Raw genomic sequence first — 23529 nt, forward strand, 5'->3', positions numbered from 1 at the left:
AGAAGGCATTTCTTACAGAAAGTAATTGAGCTCTTGACTCAACAGTTGGCCTTCATTATTTACTCACTGGGCATCAAGGGGAGAAGTTAACCCTTTACTTTGCCTAATATTAAGAAGATGGGAGAGTAGAGTGCTAAACAGTAACTACACACATCCTTGTCCTCAGTTTGCAGAGCACAGAGAAAGACTCTTCCTGAGTTTTGATGGTAGGTCCCTTATCAATGTACGTAGTCCCAGACTGAGCCATCCATCCAAAAACGGAAGACAAGAAGGGAATGGGAGGAGAAGAACATTGGTTTACTTACCCTCTGTGTTCAGGATACATTTCACTGGGAAAAGATGAATTGCAAAGACTGTTGTATGTATTGATTCATGCTTTCCTCTTATCATTTCTTTTTCATATCTGTACATCTTCCATGAGTGGAGCCATTAATGCCTTCAAAGGAAGGTTTTTACTAGAAGAGACAGGATGAGAATCATGCTGTACACTTGTGTGGTGTGGTGTGTGTGTGTGTGTGTGTGTGTGTGTGTGTGTGTGCGCGCGTGCGTGTGTGAGTTCTACCGCGTGATTCTTTATTCAGAATGGTTTCTAATGGAAATTACCCAAACCAAAGGAACTTATTTGGCAGACTACTTATTTGGTAACTATTTGGCAGATTACCATTTGTATTTTTAAAATAGTTCTGTCATCAGTGTATCTTTTCACTTGTCAAGATTCTTGTTTTTCTGCTGGAATCTCCAGGGTTTAGATTAGATGGTTCTCAGACCCTCCTTCTTAGTACTCCAGCACACACCTGGCATTGCCACTATGATAACCCTTTGTTGGTGTTCTTTCCCACTGTGGCAGCCTAATAATTAGAATACACGCAAGAGATGTTGGCTAAAATGACAGTCTTAATCCAGAGTTTCCCAAACTTCATTCCATGAGATTTTAGTCAGTTTTGCACATACATATACCATGGGTTTCTTGATGAAATACACTTGGGAAATGATTAAAAATTAAATGTTTCTTTACTGGAAGACATAGAAGCTTTGATAGCAGATTGCATTGTGAATCTCTAAGGAAGGGCCATTGTCTACATGTTTCTCAGACTTATTTGTCCATGCTTTGTTCATAAAGCAGCTTACAGGTCTAGTGTTGTGAGGAAACACTGCTTCGGGGGCTTTGGGTGAGAGAGAAAAGGCTTCGAGCAAGATTTGTCCAGTTAGACTGTCACTGTACACAGTCAGGTGATAAAATCAAATGTAAGGGCAACCAGAGCACCCAACTGGGGACAGTCTTCCTGGACTACCATGCTGGTGTCACAGCACTGTACTAGACCCGAGGTGGAAGAGCACAGAGGAACAGAGACATGAAAGCAGATTGGAGACATACATGCAGTGAATCTTAGTAAGCCTTGTGGAGGACACAGATAATTTTCCACACGACCTTTTCTCTCTCACTCTCCAAAGAAGAGCACCTTTAAATTAATTCCATTACCCCGTTATATTCCTGTAAAGGAATGGATCCAGATTGATTTAACGTTTAAAGATTGCCAAACAAAAATAGAAGGGAATGCCTGGCCTTGTTGCCATTCCTGCCTCACTTTCCCAAGCCTTCAGGCTCACCTGCTGACCTGAGATACTAAGTTATCTAAATGATGGGCAAAGAAAGCAAGCAGAGAATGTTTTGTGAGATTGTAACAGAAAAGAAAAAAGTCATAAGACCTTCCCAGGGACCGTGCTAGAGGAATTTCACCATAAGAGCAGATCGCAGTATGGAGGTAGATCCAAAGAATGTGGGTAATCCATCATTCTTATTGATAATTGAATCTTTTATGTGTGAATAATCCCTGTGTTCCATACACAGCTTTTCCTGCTTCCTTCCCTTCCTGTTCTGGCCAAACAATTCTTTGAAGCTATTTTTCAGAAAATTTAAGAAGGTATAACCTGAAATTAGAATCTTGATTAGGTAGATTTGCTTGTATGGGGAATAGTGGCATTCTGAACTTTAAAATTTGTTAGCAGATTTTATGTATGTGCAAAACCTACTCAGCATTTCAACTCAGTGTTCCAAGTCAGAGGCAGCAACAGTATGAGGTACAGTTACAGGTGCTCTTCGAAGATGTGAAAAGCCCAAATATTTTTAGCACTTGCCTTCAGGCACTTCAGCATTGTGTAAGTAATATAGAAAGTTCTGGAAAAGAAATAGTGAAAACCCAAACCGCCAAGATCCAATGCTAGAACTATCTCTGAGCCACTGCGTGGTGTCATCCTCAACAATGCTTTTTTGGCAGTGAGAGGAAAGTTGGTGCAGGAGAGTGAAGAGGAAAAGAAAGGAGCTGCCTGAGGGAATAAATGTCACTCTGATGTTTGAAGCAAACATTCTAGCTATCAGGTGAAATATATTCTTAAGACATAGAGTTTCTGATCCTGTTTGTGGATTAGAACACCGAACGAGCTCAAACAGGAAAGTGCTTTGGCATATGCTAACAGAATGTCTCTTCAGCACTGTGGACTCCCTGTTCAGGTTAATGGCTCACCTCCCCACCCTGCTGAGGTAATTAAAGTGTTCTAAAGCCCCTTCAGAACTCCAAAATAGTTTCTGTTTGCTGGGCAGGTGATAAATCTCATTGAGCCTGACAGGAATTTAATTACACTTTCTTCATGAAAACACCAGGGATACCCATTACCTGGATCTCTAAAGCTAAAGCCTTGCAGACCCCCCGCAGTTGAAAGGTTACCAAAAACAAGCTCTTCATCATTTAAATGGATGAGAGGCCTCCTTAGCATAGCCAGCTTAAATTGGACTGAAGAAAAGGTAAGATTTTTCACCAGTGCTCAGAAATAGCGCCGTCAGTTTGGCTCCATTAACATCTCACAGAAGATGAAAAAGAAGTTTGTTTTTGTTTTTGTTTTTGGTGGACTTCATTGCTCCACTCTCTGAAGTGTTATAAGATGGAAGTGAGTGTGTTGTCGGACACCTGGATGAACAGCCAAAAAGACATCCCACAGGGAGCAGGGTACTGAGCTAACCTCACCGTGTTCCATGGCTTGCTGTAGCATTGAGTTCATTACCAATTTGGTTAGAAAGAGGAAATTAAAATACAGATGGCTGCTGGAAACCAGTGGGAAAGTTTCATTTGGCATGCTGTTTTCCTACTTACACAGCCGTGCATGGCAACGTAGAGTTTACTCCTCCAGCAACAAGTCATCCAGAGAGGCTGATGTCAAAATGAAACACGGCTCTGGACCCTTATTTCACAACCATCGGCCTGACAAGATGCAAGCCAGGGTAGGGATATGGAGAAAGATCCAGCAAACTCAATCTCCTTCACCCTGCACCCAGTTCTGAATGAATCAGAACTTCGGTTGTGCGCGATTCTGAGACAGACTCCCAGGCTCCCGTGGACCAGGGCTAGCCTTGTAGTTTCCCTGGGCCTGGAAAGGCTATCATATCGGGATATTCACGTGGAGCAGATTCTTATTTACAAATCCTTTTTCTCCAAGCTCAACCCCTGACATTTTCTGCATTATGATTGCATTGCTCATCGGATCTCGTGACACCTTCTAATTTCCCTCACCTGAAAAACATTTTTCACCTGTTCTATTTCTCTATCAACTCCTTCTCCCTATGGAGATTTAACATTTGATGGAATCTTTGGAAGTAACCGAACATCACAAAATCAGGGCTCAGAAACAAATACTCAAGGCCATGAAGGTATTTGGCTCTGCTACTATTTCCAAGCCTCCTGCATATGATTGCATGGATTTATCGTCCCATGGTACAAAATAAGAGTTTGGAGTGGGCTCGCGTAGCTCACACCTAGCGCACTGCCCGTAGCCAGGAGGAGTCCTGGGAACTGCTCACTTTGCCATGTGGTTCTCTTGTTTCCCCTGCATGTCTGCATGTTTTTTGTCTGATTTGAATTTGACTCTCGTGGGATCATTTTGCATGCTTTTATTTGGATTTGTTTTATAATTTAAACATTGTTTTCTTCCTCTGCATCTGTGTTTTTCTTTTTGTTATTTTGTTTTGTTTTGTTTTCACTAGGCGACCCCCTCCTGCAGTTCCAGGACGACCATCCTAACACCCATGATTCATCTCCCTTTGTTTCCAACAACATGTCTATCCATGGTATTTCAAAGCCTTTCATTTGCACTACATGTCATATGTACATAAAAACTTTTATTTTTGATCCATGTCTATAATAAAAACAAAGTTTATTCTATATGGAAATGAAATGTGTTCTGTTTCTTTTTCTAAAGAAAACCCAAATCAAAATAGTTTTTTTCAGCTAAAACCAGGTAAGGGGGAAAATGTGTAATTTGATCTTGTAAGGAGCTTAACTTGAAAAATAGTTAAGTTATTAAAGCATTGTGACTTAAGATGCTCTTTGGTGGAGAACGATAATCTAGCTTCAATTGAAATGTCTGTCCAATAGAAGTATGTTAAGATAGAAACAGGTATTGGCGAAGATGTGGAGAAAAAGGAACCCTCGTGAACTGTTGGTAGAAACGTAAGCTGGTGCAGTCGCTGTGGAAAACAGTATGGAGGGTCCTCAAAAGGTTAAAAATAGAATTATCGTATGATTCACTCATTCCACTACTGGGTATTTATGCAAAGAATACAAAAACACTAATTTGAAAAGATATATGTACCCTATGTTTATTGAAGTGTTATTTACAGTAGCCAAATTATGGAAGCAATGCAAGTGTCCATTGATGGATATGAATGGATAAATAAGATGTGATACACACAAACACACACACACACACATACACACACAATGGGATATTATTCAGCCTTAAAAAAGAATGAGGTCTTGCTATTTGCAGCAACATAGATGGATCTAGAGGGTATAATACCAAGTGAAGTAAGTCTGAGAAAGACAAATACCATGTGATTTCACCCATGTTGAATTTAAGAAACAAAACAAATGGACAAAGAAAAAACGACAAACTGAGCAACCAACTGTTAACTACAGAAAACAAACTGATGGTCACCAGAGGGGAGGTGGGTGGGGGTGGGTGAAACAGGTGATGGGGACGAAGGAGGGCACTTGTCGTGATGAGCACTGAGTAAGGTATAGAACTGTTGAATCACTATATTGTACATCTGAAACTAATACAATACTGTATGCTAATTATACTGGAATTTTTTTAAAAAGTGAGAAAAGTTGAAGCAAAAATTCTAGATATCTAGAAAACACACAGAAGACTGAATAATTTCAACCAGGCTCCAGGGATCCTATTAATAACTGTTATTGCACCAAAACATGTACTCCTGTTTTTATTATTTTCTAAACACTCCTTGTAGGAGATAAATTATGTAAGATCATGGAAAATATTATGGGTCTGAAACACACAAACCTCACACATTCTATTCAGCAAATTCAGGGGAAAATATATCATTCGGAATAAAAGTACAAGGAAATGTTACCACCTTGAGAAGAAAGATTCTTTATGTGTCAGTAAAGCACCGGAAGAATGGAATCTGTATGAGTTTGGAGGAACAGAGAACTTTTTTTATACCTTAATCCTCAAATGGTAACTCCAAAACTGAAATTTTAAGGTACCATTAAAAAAAATCCAAACATTTATCCAAATAAAATGTTTATTATTAAGGTAGGACATCTGCCATATTTGCAATCTCAGCTTTTAAAAGAAGATTTGAGATTTAATTCAGAATTCTCTCCTCGAAGGTTTGCATGATCTAAAGTGCAATTTAAAATGATCTTCTATTGGGTGAGATCACTTCTGTGATCACTTTACCATAGTAAGACAGAAACTACAGGAGAGGACAATAAAAGATTGTTCATCAGGAATCGGGGTCCCATGGACCTCCTGTCTGACCTAGGCATATCCTCACAAAGACAGGCAAAGTGGCAGTTGTGGGCAGGACCCTCCAACTAGAACATGGAGACCCTCACATGCTTTCACTTTGGATCATAAAAATCTTTTATAAGGACTACGCTCTCCACCCAAGAATGCTAAACTAGCTTATTTCTCCGGTTAAAATTTTTATACAGCACATGACATCAATTTTTACTTGTATCTCAGGTCCCGTGACTGTGAGTTAGAAGCACTGGTCACTAAGAAAATTCAAAGGCACCAGAGCAGGGGATCGACTGAGGCTCAAGTATTCCTGGGGGCAACTGGGCTGATGCACAATAAGGCACAGCGTGCAATCCTGCTGGTCCTGCACCTCCAGCCCAGCCACCTGAGTGTTTGGATATACTCTTATTGGACAGCACTCTCATCTGAGAGCATTGCCATCCCAACAGAGACAATGCTCCCGGATTATGTCATACCACCTCCCCAAACAAAAGAACAGGTTGTCCACCGGAAGGTTTTCACCAATTCATCTTTTTTAGGTGTTTGGTTCTTTTCCACTTTGTCTTAAACATGATCTTATCTTCATCTAGTGTTACACAGTTTAAATGTTTAAAGCTTAAACTGACCTGATGAACAATGAGAAAAGAAAGCCCAAATCGCACAAGAATGAAATGATTCCCCAGCAACCCTGCACAGTCTCCACAAAAGTGCCAGCCCTTCCTCACGTTGACGAGGCAAGGAAGAAGGGGTGAATTGGGATGGGGGCGGGGGAGGGGGGAGGAAGCTGCCTGGAGCAGCATTAAACTGTGCTATGGTGGGTTCATATTTATTTAGTATCCGTCGTGGTTTCTGTGTTGCATAATGTACTCTTCCCCAGCTCTCCCTGCCCCCACCTCCACCGTCAGTATTTGAGAGGGTTGAACAAGTGCAGCATCCTTCAGATTTGACTGTAACTCTGGATCATCATGAGGAACCGTTATACCTATAACAAAAGTACTATTTCTTAAATGTTCTCATCCCATTATTTATGCATCAGGCATTTCTTGAATTCATCATAATGTCCTGTTATGTGGTCTGGGAGCACCCAGAGAGAAGGAACAGGGAAAAAGTAGCTTACAAAATAACAATAAGCAATTATTGCACGGTGCTCTGACAGGAGAAAATTTGAGTCCTTTTCCCAGAGAGAACTGTTACTGAGTTCAGTGCTGACGAAGCCACTTAAGTTCTAGAACCCAAATTATCCACCTGACCCAACACATGCTAACATTCCAGAGCACGGTGATTCTGACCTCTGACAAAGAAAGGAACAATAGAACTCATCTCAGCCAATCAGAAACCAGATGTTTTATTTCTAATGGAGTAGCATAATACCAGACTCCAAGTCATGTAAGTGCTGGTTGAGGAAAAGACAGTGGAATTGAGGCTGAAGTAGTCCATGAACCATACGTTGGCTTCTAACAGAAAGCCTTTGAATCAGAAGGCGCTCTGCAGCACTCTGCCCCGGCAAGCAGCGAGGGGGGTTCCACAGTCTCCAGCTAGAAAAATCCAGGACATCCGAGAGATGGGGAAAAGAGAACTAAAGGTAGGAAAAAATAAACAAAACTTCCAATCCTTCCCTTAGGGAACCTCACTGGTAAATAAACAGGGACCACCTATACACAGATGGAAATTGCCACCAACATCCTAGAAGCTGAAAGCCAAAAGAAAAGGAGATAACCTGTGCTCTTCCTTCACAGACATGGACACTGTCGGTGGGCTTGGAGCAGGATATACTTTGAAAGTCTGGATCCCAGAGCTTGAAAATTGTTACAGTATCTATTTCATAGCTCAGCATTAAGTATGATTTAAAAAAAAAAAAAACCAATGATACTGGAATCTTTAGTCCAGCTCTGTGAGATTCTGAAGTAAACCTTTGTAACCGTGAATCCATTTTAAAAACATGAACCTCAGGATACCTGGGTGGCTCAGTCAGTTAGGCGTCTGCCTTCAGCTCAGGTCACGGTCCCAGGGTCCTGGAATGGAGTCCCGCATTGGGCTCCTTGCTTGGTGGGGAGCCTGCTTCTCCCTCTGCTGCTCCCCCTGCTTGTGCGTGCTCTCTCTCTCTGACAAATAAATAAAACTTTAAAAAAAAATGAACCTCACCTACAGGAAGATAAGATTGCTGAAGAAGAAAAAAAATCATTTCCGTAACCCTTTATAATACTACAGTCTATCTGCATAAATCAGATGGAGCTTGCACCCCTGCACTCTACGTCCCCACTGACAGGACAAACCAGCTGCCTCCACCACCACAATTCACACCCTTGTTTGGGGACTTTTTTTTTTTTTTTTTTTACTATAAGTTACTATTGAATCAGATTAGATGGCAGGCTGTGGGATGAGCCAAAACTAATCTGCGACTCTAGTACTGTTTTTAATCAAATCAAGTTTCACAGTATTTTATATCAGGTCCCGGTTTTCAGCCCTGATCACATCGTTGGAGAACCTCATGAACAGGGGCCACGAGCAGGCACAGAGGAAACCAAGCCTTAGCAAACTCCCCGGGCCTCAGGGAGACGGAAGGATCCTCAAGACAGGAATGAAGAAGTCACCGACATGGGTTCTACCGCTCAAAACAGCTCCTAGCAAAGTATGTCTCTCAAGCTTCACCTAACACTCTGGAAAGCCTAGGCTTTGTGGCTCTTCTGGGCTGGATCTGTTGCTCCCACTTCTCATCTCCGAGGGAGCCTCTTGGAAGGCAGCAGAGAAGGCGTTAGAGCCAAGGAGACAGCTCCTCTGCCTGCTGGCTTTTTCTCTTTTAAAGACAAAAATACAGCTTGCACACGCGAAAGCTGCCCGGGGCCTGAGCATCTGCTTATTTTGCAATTTAAAAGGAGTGGGAGGCCCACAGTGTTCTCACTGAGCAGCGTCCAAATGTTACTTGGGCTCTGCACAAGGCCACAGGGCCGGCCCGGAGTGGGGAGCAGGGAGCCAGCAGGGCTTGGGAAAGCAGGGGCCAGCTTTTTGCCGGGGCCCCGAGGGACCGCTGCTTCCCTCGACCTCTGCATTGGCAAAATCAATTTGTTCCATTGTCCCAGCAACATATGGTCAAGGGATTGTAGGGCTAGTCTGTGTAGGGCACAAGACCTCAGGCTGATCCTGGGTGTCATTTGAACCCGGGCACCAATTGGTGCCAGATGGTGGCAGAAAAGGCCGTTTGCCTTTCTAAGCCCCTTCCTCTGGCACTTGGGCCCCTGCATTACCCGATGGGCGTGAGGAGGTACCAACACCCCGATGCTGCCAGGCCCCCGGTACTGAGGAAATGTTGGGCAGTTGGGAAGCAGAGGCTTCCTAACCACCTCCTCTCTGGGGGAGCCCCCGTTACTCACAGTAATGTATCTGGGAGGAAAATGGTGTTTGGGTTTGGTTGGTGATGGCTATTGTTTCCTGAGGTAAATAGACCAACATTCATCACACCTGTGAGCCGAGAAAGACGACAAAAAAAACAAAAACAGCCCAGAGCGTTAGCATGGTCTAAGCTCGCTCGCCCAGCCCCAGCGGGTCTCCCCTGCAGCTAAGCTGTCCAGAGCCGTCCCCATGGCCACGGGAGCGTGCCTCCTTGGGACTGACCATCCACAGGACCTTGGCCAAACCCTGCCTCTTATCAAAGCTTTGATCTCTTTACCCAGAATTAAACTTTCTAGAAGACGGCAAGTGGCACGGCCCCACCGATGGAAGATTGCACAGTTCTCAGGAATTTGGTGTCATTATCCCCAAAAGGCTCTTGCTAAAATGTGCATCACCCAGAGAATTAACACATTAATCCCATTAGCAAGCAATAGTAGCACGTTCGTGATGACGTGAGGAAGCCTGCACACTCAGACCCCACCTCCCTCCTGCCCACCGACACTTGAGTTCTCCCCGCCGGCTGCCTTGAACCCACCGGGACTTTTATGATGAGCCCTTTCCCCAGCCTATGTCCGTCTTCCAAGATCCCCTAGACCGCTAGGTCCCCCTCCTCCCCGCTCCTCCTCGCCACACGATTCTGGACTCGCTTATGCTGAGCTGCCCTCCCCGGCTTCTGGAACCCTTACCCTGGGCCCTCTGTAATCTACTTTCCCCCATCAGCAAAATCCCCTGTATCTTCAACCTGTTGTCCAGATGTGTCCTTCGCCTTCTTGCTCTGACACCACCTGCATCTCCTCTCGGGGCACCACTCCCCCTTCAGTTGTCTCAGAAGGTGGGAGCTTGTGCCCCACAGCCCTCCTACTGCTGAACCTGAGGGGCCGACTCCTCTTTTCACTTTTGCTTTCAGACCACTCTTCCTCCGTCCGCCCTAAAACCCTCAGCTTTGAGCCTCAGACAACAGCACATACTACCCCTCGCGGTTGCTTTGAGCCAGCAACCCCTAGTTCACGTTCCCTCATTCCTTGATGATGTTAGCTCCTCTTCCCTGTCATTAATTCTCGGGGATTTCACAGAGGTATAAATTATCCTTCCAACATCCCAGCCCATCCATCCCTTCTTATTTTCTTGGACTTCACTTCTCCAGTGATGCTGCCCCCAACTCTACCTCAGCTACTCACTCCCAGACTGATAGCCTTGTCTTTCTTTATTCTCTGCTCTTCACTTCCTAAGCTCCTAACTGCTTGGACTCCAATTCATTGATCTTCTCCCTGCCCTTCACCCCCATTACGGTTCACTCTCCTTCTTACCCAACTAAACGCCATGGTCGATCCCTATAATCATGCCCATGTGTGTGTACTCTTCTCCCTTGTCTTCCTCTCGATTTGATAAAACCACCACCCTGAGGATATTCAACTCTCCACCTCCTCCGCTTTGCACCCGTGTACGTGTACGCGGTCTGGAAAACACACACACATACAACCAAGCTAATTAGTTTCGCTTTAAAGTCATGATCACCACATTCAAGTGAGCCTTTAATCCTGCCGAGCAATTACACTAACCATCCCTAGTTCATTCACTGCCCCAACTTCCTAAACTATCTCCTACCTTTTCTCTCTTCACTCCCCCAACACTTCCTCCCTTATCCTCACTCCCTGCTGATTCTTTGCCTCCTACTTCCCTAGGAAAATTGAAGCAATCAGAAAAGAACTTCCAAAAATCCCCATCACCTCATCGACCCAGTCACCATCTACCCTCTCACCAGAGCATTTCTATGTATCTACCTTCCACTTGTTGCCATAGGTAACGGTCCTGTCCTCTGGCCAAAGCCAGGCTCCCCACTCGGGCACGAGACCCCCTCTCCTCTCAAAGGCTCAAGAATATTCTCACTGTCCTCACATCAACTACTGCTTTCTATTGTTTCATTGCCATCAGCATACAAACCTGGTATCATTTCTCCCATCTTAAAAAACAAGTTTCTTGTCCTCACCTCCCCTTTCAGGTTCTGTCCTGTTTCCTGGTCCGCCTTTGAAGCAAAACTTCTAGAAAGTTGCCTGTACTTGCTGCTCCAATTCCCCTTCTCTTTTCTCTCTTAAACCCACCCCAAATAGGTTCTTACCACCCCCCCCCCCCCTCCACCAAAAACTGCTCTTTTCAGCACCACCGGTGACTCCCTCCCTGCTAAATCCAATGGTAAATTCTGTCCCTATGTTACTTGATTTACCAGATTTTCGTCTGATCACAGTTGATCATCTCCTCTCCCTCGAGTCATCTGCACTTGGTTCCCAGGACTCCAACTTCCAAATCAATTTGCTTATTCTTCTCTCCAACCTTTTAATGTGGAGTTCTTGGTCCTCTTCTTGGTTCATATCAACTTCCTTGATGATCTCTCTCCTTGATGATAGTCTCATAGCATTTATATACCAACAATTCCCAAATGTACATTTCCATCCCATACATTGCTCCTAAAATCCAAACTCATCGAACTCCCTATTCAACCTTTCAGCCCTTACGTCTACATTTCATATCCTACATGCCTCAAACTGATTTTCTTCCCCAAAATCTCCACCCATATCCCCTTGGCACCCAGCTCAATTGATCACATCTCTTTCAATTTGCATGGGCCAAAACCCTTAAGAGTCACTTACGCTTCTTCTCTGTTTTCATACCCCACAACTAGTATGTCGAGAAGCCCTTGACTCAACTCTGAAATTATATCCAGAACGTGACTTGTTTTTGCCATTTCTGCTATCACTCTGTTCTGAGCACCATCAACCTTTGCTTGGATGACTACAAGCGCTTCCTAATGCTTCTTTCTGCTCTGGTCTTGCCCCACAGCAACCGGAATGCGCCTTCCAAAATGTATGCCAAATCACATCCCTCTTTTTCTCCAAGCCCCTCCAATGGCTCCCATCTCTGAGTAAAAGCCAGAGTCCTTTTACTAGCCTGTAGGGTCACACGTGATCTAGAACCCCACATTACCTCTTTGGCCTCGTCTTTTGTCCCGTTTGGTCACTCCATGTCAGCCCCTCCTTGCTCTCCCCCAAATATGCCAGGCAGCCTGGGGCCTTCTGCCGGCACATTTACAGCAGCTCTTCCCTCTGCCTGGAATGTTCGTCCCTTGGGAATCTGAATTATTCGCTCACCTCCTTCAGGTCTTTGGTCAAATGTTACTTTTTCCATGAAACCTACCCTGACCCCCTTATTTAATACCATTGACACTTTTCCCCCTTTTTTCCCATAGCATTATCTTCTACTTATGTTTATTGTCTGTTTCCTCCTGCTCGAAGGTGGGCTCTACTAGATCGAGGACATTTGTCCACGTTGTCCCTAGATGTACTTCAAGCACATAGAACAGTATTTGTCATACAGTTAGTGCTCAGTGAATATTTGCTGAATGAATACATTCCTGAGGCCAAACATCATAAAATGTGAATGGCAGAAAGTGAGTAGACATCAGCCTGGGTGGACAATAAATATTTTGCTAGATGTTGGGAGTAGGAATAAGGGATAAAGGGGGTGGTGAGGGATTTGAGAAAGCATTAAAAGCAACTGCCTACCAGTTAGCCTTTAGCCCTGCATGCAGTTCAGCTGTCAGAAAATCAAAGTATCAGCCAAAACTGGCAACACAGCCTTGGGCAAGTTCCTGACTCACTACGAGTCTCAGTCACCTCAGCTGTAAAATGAAAATAATACCTGTATCAGGATTGTTATGACCAGTAAATAAGATAATGCATAAAAAGTGTCTAACACAGTTAGACACAGCCTGGTACACACTGGGTGCTTGAAAATGTAGCAATTATAATTCATCAGATCCCAACGTGCTATTTATTTCCTGAATTTATGGGGACCTCAAACCATGTAGTTATTTCTCAAACTACAATTCATCAAGAATTCCACTGAATTTCATTACAAAAAGGAGTATCAATAACTTCCACAGGATGGCACTGTGTCCCAGCCCTGTTTCCCTGCATCCAGTGCGTTTGGAATATCGTAAAATTGTGTGACTGATGCCCTCTGCTGGCTTTTCTTTGTCTTGACCTTGAGCCTTTGGCTTTTGTAGAGTGGCTCCAGGCTTCCTTGAATACGCTCAGCATGGATTCTTAAATCCACAATTGAAGCCAGCTGCTCAAAGGCTCACTCAAAAAGTTTATGCCACGGTACAGAGGCCTAACACTGACAACCAAGTTGGTCGCCGCACACACCCAACGTACTGCTATCCTCAGATCCCCGACAGCCTTCTAGCTCCCTGCCAATCGTCTCTAAGCCACATCATGCCCCAAAACGAAGCACACCCACTGCTCTATAGCTCTGCGTTCCCCTGACCCCGTCTATCCCAACTGCAAGCCCTGGTGCCATTTTGGAGGCACAGGCAAAGCTGCCTCCTCATTCCTCCCTCTTTGCTCTCACTTGCCACCACCACCCTCCCCATCCAGCCTTACCTACTGACAGGAAGCAGGGCTGGGAGAAAGGGGTGCGGAGAAGGGAGGGCTAACATTTGCCTATGCAAGCAAGCATTTGGTTTGGGATTTTAATTCCAATGCTATGGTAATGCCTTCCCCTTTCCTTTCCCACACACACCATAATATTCTCTGAAAAATCTAAGTCCTTAATATTCTGCTTGCACTCTTTCAGCGTAGCTTAAATTTAAGAGACTGGCTGCATCACTGTCCTTTAGTGAGGAGTAGCATTCCCAACAACTGTCACACCAGGTCATACCCATCATCATCATCTGGGCCTGCATCCCTGTGTCAGCAGCAACAAGCAGCGTGCCCTAAGGAAGCCTCATCATCCCTCAGGGAGTACCATGTACGAGCTTGGGATTTCTTAACATTTTCTTACAAAGTGTTTACGGCTTATTTGTATTTTTTCCCAAACCTTTTTGGAATCCATTTATGTTCTTGGTCTGGGGAACTTCTTGGAGTTACAGGCAGAAAGTGTATAAAATTATATTTTCATTTGTCTGAAACTTGCCCAGCTCAAATTTCAAAGGGTGTCCTCTCCCACTCATGACTTGGTAAACAAATCAACATTCACTTTGGCCCTCTTCAGTGTTATAGGTGATGAGTCTGTATCTGTTGAGCCTTCCTTCCAGGGCGTGGTGTTCAATTCTCTAATCTGTTTTCATAGGGCATTCTTTCCCTTTGGTTATCATTTTGATTTTTTAATTCTCCTTCTGTGATCCATCTCTAATTCCACCACAGCCTGGTTATGAGGCAACCAATCCTATACAAAGAATTCCAAGTACAAAAGCACTAGATTCTGTTTAGATTTCGATACCCTTCTAGAATACGCCCAGAATTTGGAGCCACTGTCTTCCAGATACTACATTTGGAACACCTTAGCCTGAGTGTACCATCTCAGGCACCTCAAACTTAATGGGTCCCATTCTTATTTTCTTATCTACTTCACCTCCAAACCCGTTCTCACCTGTTTTTTCATGGAATAGTGAGTGGTACACAAATCCGCTCAAGACAGAGGCCCCAGCCATCCTCCAGTCCCTCCCATTTCCCAGCATGAGTCTCCCAAGATCTCAGAGAATCTCTCTCATCAGGCCTCTCATGCCCACACCCACCGTCGTCCCCACCCTTCATCCAGGGCTCCCCGGCCTCAGCCTCTCTAGCTCAGCCTGAAAACTGAGCTATCTCATATTTATGCGTAACACTGCGTTTGGTGGGAATCTTATATCCCTTTTCTAAACGTCCTTAGTTTGCGCTGAGTATAGGTGATGATAACTCCAAGTATTCAGCACTTTCAGACCTCAAGCCCTCTCCCCACAGCTCTGTGCTTCTGTCCCCTGCCAGGATGAGTCCGTTCCCTGCGTGCTTTGAACATACTATTCACTCCAGCTGGAATATCCTTTTTGCCACCTTTCTACCTGAATTGAGCTGGCTGCCCCACTCCACCCCCTCACATCCAACCCTCAACTTCCCATCCCCCAGCCACCTCCACACTGAACTACAACCGTCAAACTGAAGAGGATCAGGCCGGGGGGGGGGGGGCTCCACATACTACATACAGCGTGATGGAGAAGAGCTGAAAATGACAGCACAGGCCCATTAATTCATCCCACTGAAACTACTCTTGAAAGTGGTTCAAATTTGGAGAACTTTCTGTTCATCGACATGGATGCAGCTGCTACGTGAGTTCCCTAAAGTTGATCATCAGAAACCATTCAAATAAGGCAAATGTATTAGGATAGAAATAATGCACAATTTTAAACAATTCTTTACTACCTTCAACCACTAACACCTGGCCCTGTTCCTGATGTGAACCATATAGCAACTACGAGCCAGTTCTGGCCTCTCCCGAGGCATGAAAAGGCCACAGCCAACACAGGCAGTGGATGGACGCTTTGAGCTCAAGTCAGTTTCCAAGATCATCTCTCCCCATGAGCCAGTGTCCTTGGGGCTGCGAAAAAAATCCAACGTGCCTTAGGGAAAACTACCCATTTTAATGAAACACTATACTCATCAGTCCAAATTCAAATCAGAAAAAGAATGATGTGAGGTGACAGTACTGAACACACTAGTTCAAGACATTGAGAAATCTATGTTCGGAGAAAAACAGCAGAACTCTTTCGGAAGACGACTACCTCTGAAGAAATTTCTGACTTGAGGCTAATCTCCAGTGAGATGGTTCAGGGACTTGCCCCAAGTGAGTTATTTCGTGAGACACCAGCTCCTCTGGGAAGCACCTGATGCGTTTTGTACTTTGTCTTCTTCCAGCCTTCCTACTGATCAACTTGGTGACAGTGGCCGCCGACACGGACGTAGTGCCACATGTCCAGTGCTCTTCAGAGCGTTCTGCACAGATTCCATTCCCACTTTACAGATGAAAAACAAGACACGGAGCAGTTGCATAATCAGCCCATGATCTAATCATTTACTCCCTGCTTAGATAAGCTGGATTGCTCCCAATGACCCACAGTATAAAGCCCAAGTTCCTGTCACGCAAACCTCCTGTTCCAACTTTTCCTCCAATCCCCATAACCCTGAACCCCCATGAAACACTTCCTCACCTCTGTGCTCACCTGAACAACAGATGTGGCACAATGGTGGCCTCAGGCTGCATCCAAGTGTGGTTTCTGTCCAGATTTAAATTTGACAGAATTTGACAAAAATCACATTTGCGATACTGAGATTTCATTTCGGATTTTACTCAGAACTTTTTCCAGATCTGCAGCCAGGCCTACGTTCTGGCTAGAAACCCTCAGGGGGAGCGGCGGCTGCCCTCGCTGGCCAGGGTGCACTCCATTCAGCGTTCAGCTGCCATTCGTCACACGAAGTCTGCTGGCTTCACTTGTTCTTATTACTGACCTGGTTCCTAAAGGCCTTTGCCACCTTGCCCTAAAACCATCTTTTACCTAAATCCCGCCTAACCTCCAAGACCAAGCTCAAATGCCACCTCCTCTAGCAAATAGTTCCTAACTACTTCAGCCTCTCTGAATGCCCTGGCATTCTGATAATGTATTATGAACATCACACTCTCCCTTGTAGTGTGTCCATGCTTCACTGAGAACGAAGGAGAAACTCGGGAGTCAAGGTGAAGTGACGGATTCTGTGATCTTAGCCAATAAGAGAGCACAGCATCCAGGATTCTAGCATTTGAGCTCTAGATAAAGGTAGAGCGAAGTGACTTTACTCATCAACACACATATTTTCATTCTCTCTTCAGTCTTCACGCCCCTTCCGTCAGCCTTCTGCTTACAGAAAAATCATGAGACAACTTAATGGATGTGTTGTTATTTAATAAATAGAAACCACATCACTTTGTTACAGTGGATGACAGGCAAGAATTCAAGAGGGCCCCAGGAAGCTTTTTCATCCACAAAATAACAGAAAGGGCAAGCACCTTCACCACCCACGCCTTTGGTTAGTTTTTTCTTTTGATCTCTGTTCCCCGACCCACATTGGTACGTTGCTTCCAGAATGGGACTCTTGTAAGATTCAAATCTTATACTAGTTAGGAGGCTAGTCTATCAGCTTGCCTTAATAACAGAATGGAAGTCTCTAACTTAGCTGAGAAATCTGGACAAGTCTTCTTTGATTTCGGCCTCATCCCAAGGCCCATGAATGTTTTCTTTAAAAAGCTGCAGGCGAATGAGGTAGAAAGGGCAGAGACAAGAGATGGAAACCAGCAGAAGGGCAAAAAGGATGGCTCCCACAGCACTGATGGACAGCAGGCCTCCCAAGGCTGAAAATGCAAAAAGCAGTGTGACTCCCACGTAGCTGCGGGGAGTACACGCCTTCAGTTTCTTCTGTAACATAGGCCACAGGGCAAAAATCTGGATGGCAAATGTCACCATGATGAAGGCATGCAGGGACCGGGGCAGGCGTGACGCGAGGCAGACAGAAGCAAAGATGGCCATGTTCAAGGACAGCGTGCTGGATACAATGGCGGCATTGGCGCCATAGTCAAAGAAAATGAGGTGGCCTAAGAGCATAAAGACCGCCATGGCATAGATGGTATCTGTGCTGACAGACTCCGTCAGGGTCTTCAGCACTGGCGAAAAACCATACGTAAAAGTAATGAAAACGAGGGCGCTCTTCAGGTCAGCCCACCGGGTCCTCCCACTCTTCTTCCGTCCTTCACCTCCGTCAATGAGATCGAACAAAACATAACCAATCAGTGAAGAAGCCAGGCCAGTCCCAAAAAGCCACAGGGGGGCCAGAAGACCCTCATCCATATACCACCAGATAACGACAAAAACACAGACACTGCACAGCTGCTGTACCACCACGCTGGACTCAAATACCACCGCCCAGTACTGGTATTTCCGGGCGTAGATGTTTTTCCGGAGCTCTTCCAGGAAACGCCGGTCCACATAGTTATCAGGAAAGGGCTGTCGTTCATACAAGATCTTCTGCCACTTGGCCTCCTTCGTGTTAGTTCCAGGTTGGGCACACATGATCCTCTCCCTCAAACACAGGCCAGTTCCATGTGGTTCTTGTTCTTTATAAAGTTTTGAAATAAGACCTCTCTAGAAATTCCATGCTGTGTTGTGGTTGGTATTGTTCCGAGTTTCAAAGGCAGCAACCCAGGCCAGGCCTGCAGTAGATGAGTTTGCTCTCTGAGGCAGGACAATACAGCCAAGTTCCTAGAAAAAGAGAGACTATGAACGTATGAAAGCTGTGAAAGGTCAAGGGAAGGACCCAGTTAAAATCAAACCAACTCAGTTTATTAAAAGTTGGAGCAAAATATATGTGGTGGCCATTTTATAATTGGGGACATTAACATTTCATTTCAGACTTTAAGTTATAATCCCATGGATAATAAAAGACACCTGTTAGCTATTACTTAACTCAGTACCTGCTATGTGCTGAGTGCCTTCTGCAGCTTCTTTCATTTAATCCCCACCTTCCAAGTTAGCATTAGCTCCACTTTAATTAGTAAAAAAAACAAAAACAAAAAACAAAAAACCTGAGATTCAAACCGCTTACGTAACTTTAGCCCAAATTAACAGTGGTAAACAATGGAACCAAATTCAAACCAAAGTCTGACCCCGAAGCCGGGGCCTCACATCATGTCTACCTCTAAACCAGTTAACTCAGGGATTCATATATCCCTGAGGTCTGTGGATGGGCTTCAGAGCATCCAAAAACACTCCCTGTCACTGTATCCTTGCAGCTGCAATTAATGCAAATTTCTAGGGATAGGATCCAGAGCCTTTATTTATTGAGATCTCAAAGGCATCTATTATTTAAAAAAAAAGGTACCAGTCTAAAGACCACAGTAAACTGCACAATACAAAAAGGTATGAGCTCTACAGTTTATTCGGCTAAAACCAAGGACTCAGAAAAACTAAAGATTCTTAATCCATTAACTGAGTTTAACATCATTTAAAGGGTTATCATTCTACTTCTACAGGGGAGACTCTCACGACGTTTTCTCCTTTTTCACAATAAAAACTTAAAAGAGTCAGAAATACCGGGGTCATCCAACAAGTCTGCGAAAAAAATTCTTACTGCCCGACCTTATTTCCTCCACGGAGACCACGATAGGTTTTGCTGCACAAACGAGACACTCTGGGAGACCCCTCACTGCAGCAGGGACCCCAGCCCAGGGAGCTCCCGGCCGCCGCCCGGGCTGGAGGGTCCGCGGAGCCGAAAAGCGCAACGCCGCTCCGTGGGGTCCGGCAGGTGTCCCCGGGGGCGCCCTACTCCCCCTCCCCGGCCTCCCCCGCCCGCCGCCGCCCCTCACCAGCCTTGGGCCTGCGGGGGATGGCGAAGGATAAAGAGGCCCGGAAAGACTGTCTCCCACTCGTAACCCACCTGCCCGCAGTTCCTGGGGCTGCGCGGCCGGGGTAAGGCGGTCGCCCGCCTCCTTCCCCATCCGGGGCGCCGGGGTCGCGGGCGCGGCCGAGCACTTCCGGGTCCGCCCCCACCTCCGCGGCAGGAGCGCCCTTTCCCGGCCGGCGGGACTGCGAGGTCGCTGCTGCCCTCTCCCGGCGGCTCGGAGGACCTCCCGGCTTCTCTAGGGAGGGCGCAGGCTCAGAGCCTAGGAAAAAGCGAATGCCCGACAGAAAGACGGGATTTGGCATCCGAACGCCAGAGATAGAGGCTGGACTGTTAAAGAGAGACTATAAAGCCTACTTTATTGAGCTCCTGTTATTAAGCCAGGCGCTCAACTGGGGACTTCCCATGCATCCGTGAATTCACTGGACACCAATTCAGGGAGTACCTGCAAATACTGTTTTAGGGGCTCCTGATACCGCAGTGACTGGAACAAACAAAAATCCCTGCTCTCCTGGAGCCTTCTGTCTTGTACATTGACCTGTAAAGTGATGATATCTTCATAGAGGACAGAACTGAGGCTCAGAGGGGTTGTGAGTTGTCCAAAGCCACCAGCTGGAAAGTGGATCAACGGAGATAAACATCCAGTTGTCTGTAGCTTCAAAGTGTGGTTCTTTCCTCTTTGCTGCCTAGAAGGAATTGGGGTGGAGGGCCCTGTGACCGAAAACAGTCCGAGACTGAATAGGAGGTTGCTAATATTCAGCTGACTTCATAGATGCATAAACAGATGGAAGTAATAAAGAAGCAAAGGGATAGATATAGTAGAACGCCAGATACAGTGGGCACAAAAGTCAGAAAACCTGAATCCACTTATTAGCTGTGTGATTTGACAAATCACAATGTCTGAGCTTTGATTTCTTCATCTGTTAAGTGGAGAGAACTCTGTTTGCTCTTGGGTACTTTACAGGGGACTCAAAAGGCTCCAATAAAAATGTTTTGTAAAGTGCTGGCTTTTATATAGCTGCCATTAGCTTACTTTGGTCATTGTTTTGATGGCAGTTCTCAAATGCAATAAAGTCTGCAAAATGATCTCTTTCCATTTCTCTCCAGGTTTCTGTTCCAACATTTGGCAAGATTCCTTGGCTTAGTGAGGCCAGCCTCATAAACAAGCCATTAGTGCTCAGCATCCCCAAAAGGTAACAGCTCAGCCACTGAGGGCAAAGGTTGCAAGAAAGACATCACAGAAGATGATTTCTGGGGGCAATTATCAGGGGCAAATCTGGTCAGTTAAGAAACCCAAGATGAGCGTTCAAAAACCAGAAATGGCCCGGGTTTCTCAGACAAAAGTGGGCGCTGAGTATAGGCTTGGCAGGGGGATGAGATCTCAATTAACCTCCCTCTCGACAGTCGCCACTCAACAATACAAAAGAATTTTGTCCCTGGATGCTGCCTATCCAATCACTTCCAATTTGAAACTTACTAATTTTAACCATCAAAAGTCTAGAACCATAAATTACTGTCTTTAGAGAGTAGTGACTGCCCGTATATCCCTTTGAGACGATCTCCGCCAATCTCACCAGCCCTGCTACTTCCAGACAAACTGCTATGGAACATGAATCTGTGTTTCAAAACTGGAGGTCTTTGTGTGTTAGTAGCGTTTTAGTGCTGACACTTGAAATAACTGGGCTTCCTCATTTCTCCTCTACTTTTGGTCCCCGGCTATGGTGATATAGCCCTGCTCTGGGGAGGGGAAATGGAAGGAAGGGGGAATGCGAGGTAATGTGGGGGCAAATGGGAGAAATCAGAGGGGGAAAAGGGAGACACATACCCTCCTGCCCGTAGATAAGTGAGTCTCCGTGAGGGACGCTCTCCCCACATCCCCTCTTCAATAACATAGATGTTTGCTTTATCAGCTGCTCCTTTTAAAAGCCACATTCTCAGTAAACAGCTAGACAGATTTGTGTATTTTCAGAGCACCTATGAAGTGCCTGTTGCTCTTTTCTGCTATTTTTACTTAACTTTGTATCTAAACTCTAGCTCACGTCTAGCTAATGTGAAACGGCTAGTGTTTGACATCTAAGTAGAGTAACAGCTTGCTATCCCATCTTAGCCCCATTCCCGTTAGACCTGCCCCTGCAGCCAAAAGTAAAGCAGCACTGGGCATGGTGCTCTCGTTCCCTGATTGTACAGTTTTGGGGTCAGGGGTAGGGAGGGGGAACAGGATGAGGGCTTGAAGAAGGCAGACCCAGAACACAACTGACAGCCAGGTCCTGGAGTATCAGAAAGGACAGACTATTGACAGTCAGAAGGGAAGGGGTAGTTTTCCCTCTGGCCAGCTAACCTTGAGCTAGTCGTAAGGAGACATTACCTCAGTGGTCAGTGGAGCTCTACTCATTTCTAAACAGAGTATCTGGGCAGCAATCTCAGCCCTTGTGAAGAGAAACTGCACTTCTCTACCTCAAAAGACACTGACTGGATATGCACCAGGGTGGTGCCTGGCGCTTTCGGGGAGACGACATAGGAATGCAAAGTCTTTTGAAAGGATGGTTTAAGTATCAACAATTCTTAACGACTAAAAACTCTTCATCTGGTTTAAACTCTGGGTTCCAAGCTGTTTGTTTTGGCAAAAACTTTTTCTAAGACCTCAGTAAGAAAGTTATAAATGTGCTTTAAGTATTACCTGGTTTTGGACAAGTAGTTCTAACACAGAACAGTCTAAAAAACAGAAAGAAACATTTAGTGAAATGTACTCAGAGCACCCCCAACTACAAGCCCCTGTACACACGTACAGGGCTAGACGAGTGAAGCCCACCTCTGAACACCAGGGCCTTCACAGACCTCCTTCCTTCAAAGAAGACTGCCCTGCTACATGGAAGACACACTCATCGTCAGTCTCAAAAGCCCACAGGTCACACTGAGGCCCTCTTGATTTGAGATTATTGAGAGCTGAAGCAGCTCTAGAGTGGCCTCTGGTCTCCCTAGGTCAGCATTTGGGTGTCAAGTCCAAGGCAGGCTGTTCACAAATCAAAGATAAAGGCAGTGAAGGGGCTGGGTCAGACCCACTGCCCCTGTTCTACCAGGGCCCAAGGAAATGGTGAGGAGAAATGAAACTGTAAATGCCTCAGGAATACCAAACTCCTTTCACATGCCTGAGTTATAAATGAACAATGAACAATGAAATCTTTCCTCATTAAAGAGGAGAGGTGTTCCTGGCATGCCAAGTTTCCATTTCTGGAATGCCAGGGACATGCAGAGTATTGCACACACAAGCAGTTTATGATGACCAGGCCCCCTTGAATGCCTTGGCCCCTTATATTGTGATGAAACGAGCCACAACAGCTGCGAGGCAGGTCACACCCTGTGAGGAGAACTGATATTGTCCCCGCAGTTTCACTGCTACACCCCCTGACTAGAAAGAAAGAATGTTCTAGAGTGGTTGGAGGAAGAATATGTTCCACGGGAAGAAATGAGTGGATTCAGTGCCCAAGGACACAGACTCCCAAGAAAGCAGACCAGGCATGAAAAAAACCTGCACTTATTAAATATGAATAATTTCTACACAGGTCTTTTCAAGGAGATCTGGTTGCATTTCACCCATTACACATTTATGAACAACTTTTTTCCTGCCTTAATTTGTATACTGTCTCCCAACAATTCACAACTGGCATTGGTTAGTTCAAAACAAAAGGACACAGAAGCCAGAATCACTTAAGAGGGCAAAGCCATCCTTTGGAAGCTGCCAAATGGTCTGTGCCCTTCAGGACTGGGGTGGGAAACAACTCTTCTGGGTGTCCCCTGGTTATCTCTGTTGGAAAGGAAAAAATTTTTCTCTGCCCTTCAAGTTTCTTCTGGCTGGTCTAAGAATCAAATTGACATGAGACTCATTACTAAGAGAAAATCAAATTTAATTTTGTACATACAGGAACCCACACGAGATTCCAAAGACAGTCATGCCAAATGTCATATATATGTCATCCTGAACTAAGTAAGGAGAAGGGGGCAGGGGTTGGTGACTTCAAAGGGAAGGAAAACAACTCACAGGAAGAATGGAAAGTGTCAAAGTTTGGTAAACAAATGTTTGCTGGGCCATCCA

At 45.2% G+C, this 23529-nt stretch overlaps 3 protein-coding genes across 5 annotated transcripts in view; 2 read left to right on the forward strand and 1 right to left on the reverse strand.

The window, feature by feature from the left end:
• Positions 1–4190, forward strand: part of DNM3 (dynamin 3) — a 569456-nt gene extending 565266 nt beyond the window's left edge. For both annotated transcript variants that reach the window (XM_025878034.2, XM_073900029.1), the window contains one exon: positions 4034–4190. In XM_025878034.2, the coding sequence (XP_025733819.1) occupies positions 4034–4070 (37 nt within the window). In that variant the 3' untranslated portion in view covers positions 4071–4190. The remainder of the gene's footprint in view (positions 1–4033) is intronic.
• Positions 4191–7275: 3085 nt separating this feature from the next.
• Positions 7276–23529, forward strand: part of CUNH1orf105 (chromosome unknown C1orf105 homolog) — a 36590-nt gene continuing 20336 nt past the window's right edge. The window contains exons 1-2 of the mRNA XM_025877985.2: positions 7276–7399; positions 20547–20632. Of these exons, the coding sequence (XP_025733770.2) occupies positions 7379–7399; positions 20547–20632 (107 nt within the window). The 5' untranslated portion in view covers positions 7276–7378. The remainder of the gene's footprint in view (positions 7400–20546; positions 20633–23529) is intronic.
• PIGC (phosphatidylinositol glycan anchor biosynthesis class C) lies at positions 16935–19614 on the reverse strand. Of its 2 annotated transcripts, none has more exons than XM_025877983.2 (2): positions 19476–19614; positions 16935–18301 (listed from the first exon to the last, which is right to left on the reverse strand). In XM_025877983.2, exon 2 carries the CDS (start codon positions 18110–18112, stop codon positions 17219–17221), a length of 894 nt encoding a protein of 297 aa, XP_025733768.1. In that variant the 5' UTR covers positions 18113–18301; positions 19476–19614; the 3' UTR covers positions 16935–17218. The 2 variants fall into 2 exon arrangements, with proteins under 2 accessions (XP_025733768.1, XP_025733769.1); XM_025877984.2 differs by having other exon boundaries at positions 19405–19535.

The sequence above is a fragment of the Callorhinus ursinus genome, unplaced genomic scaffold (assembly GCF_003265705.2).
Source record: "Callorhinus ursinus isolate GAN/ISIS: 27379988/994484 unplaced genomic scaffold, GSC_fseal_2.0 scaffold13, whole genome shotgun sequence".
In the NCBI taxonomy this organism is placed as follows: Eukaryota; Metazoa; Chordata; class Mammalia; order Carnivora; family Otariidae; genus Callorhinus; species Callorhinus ursinus.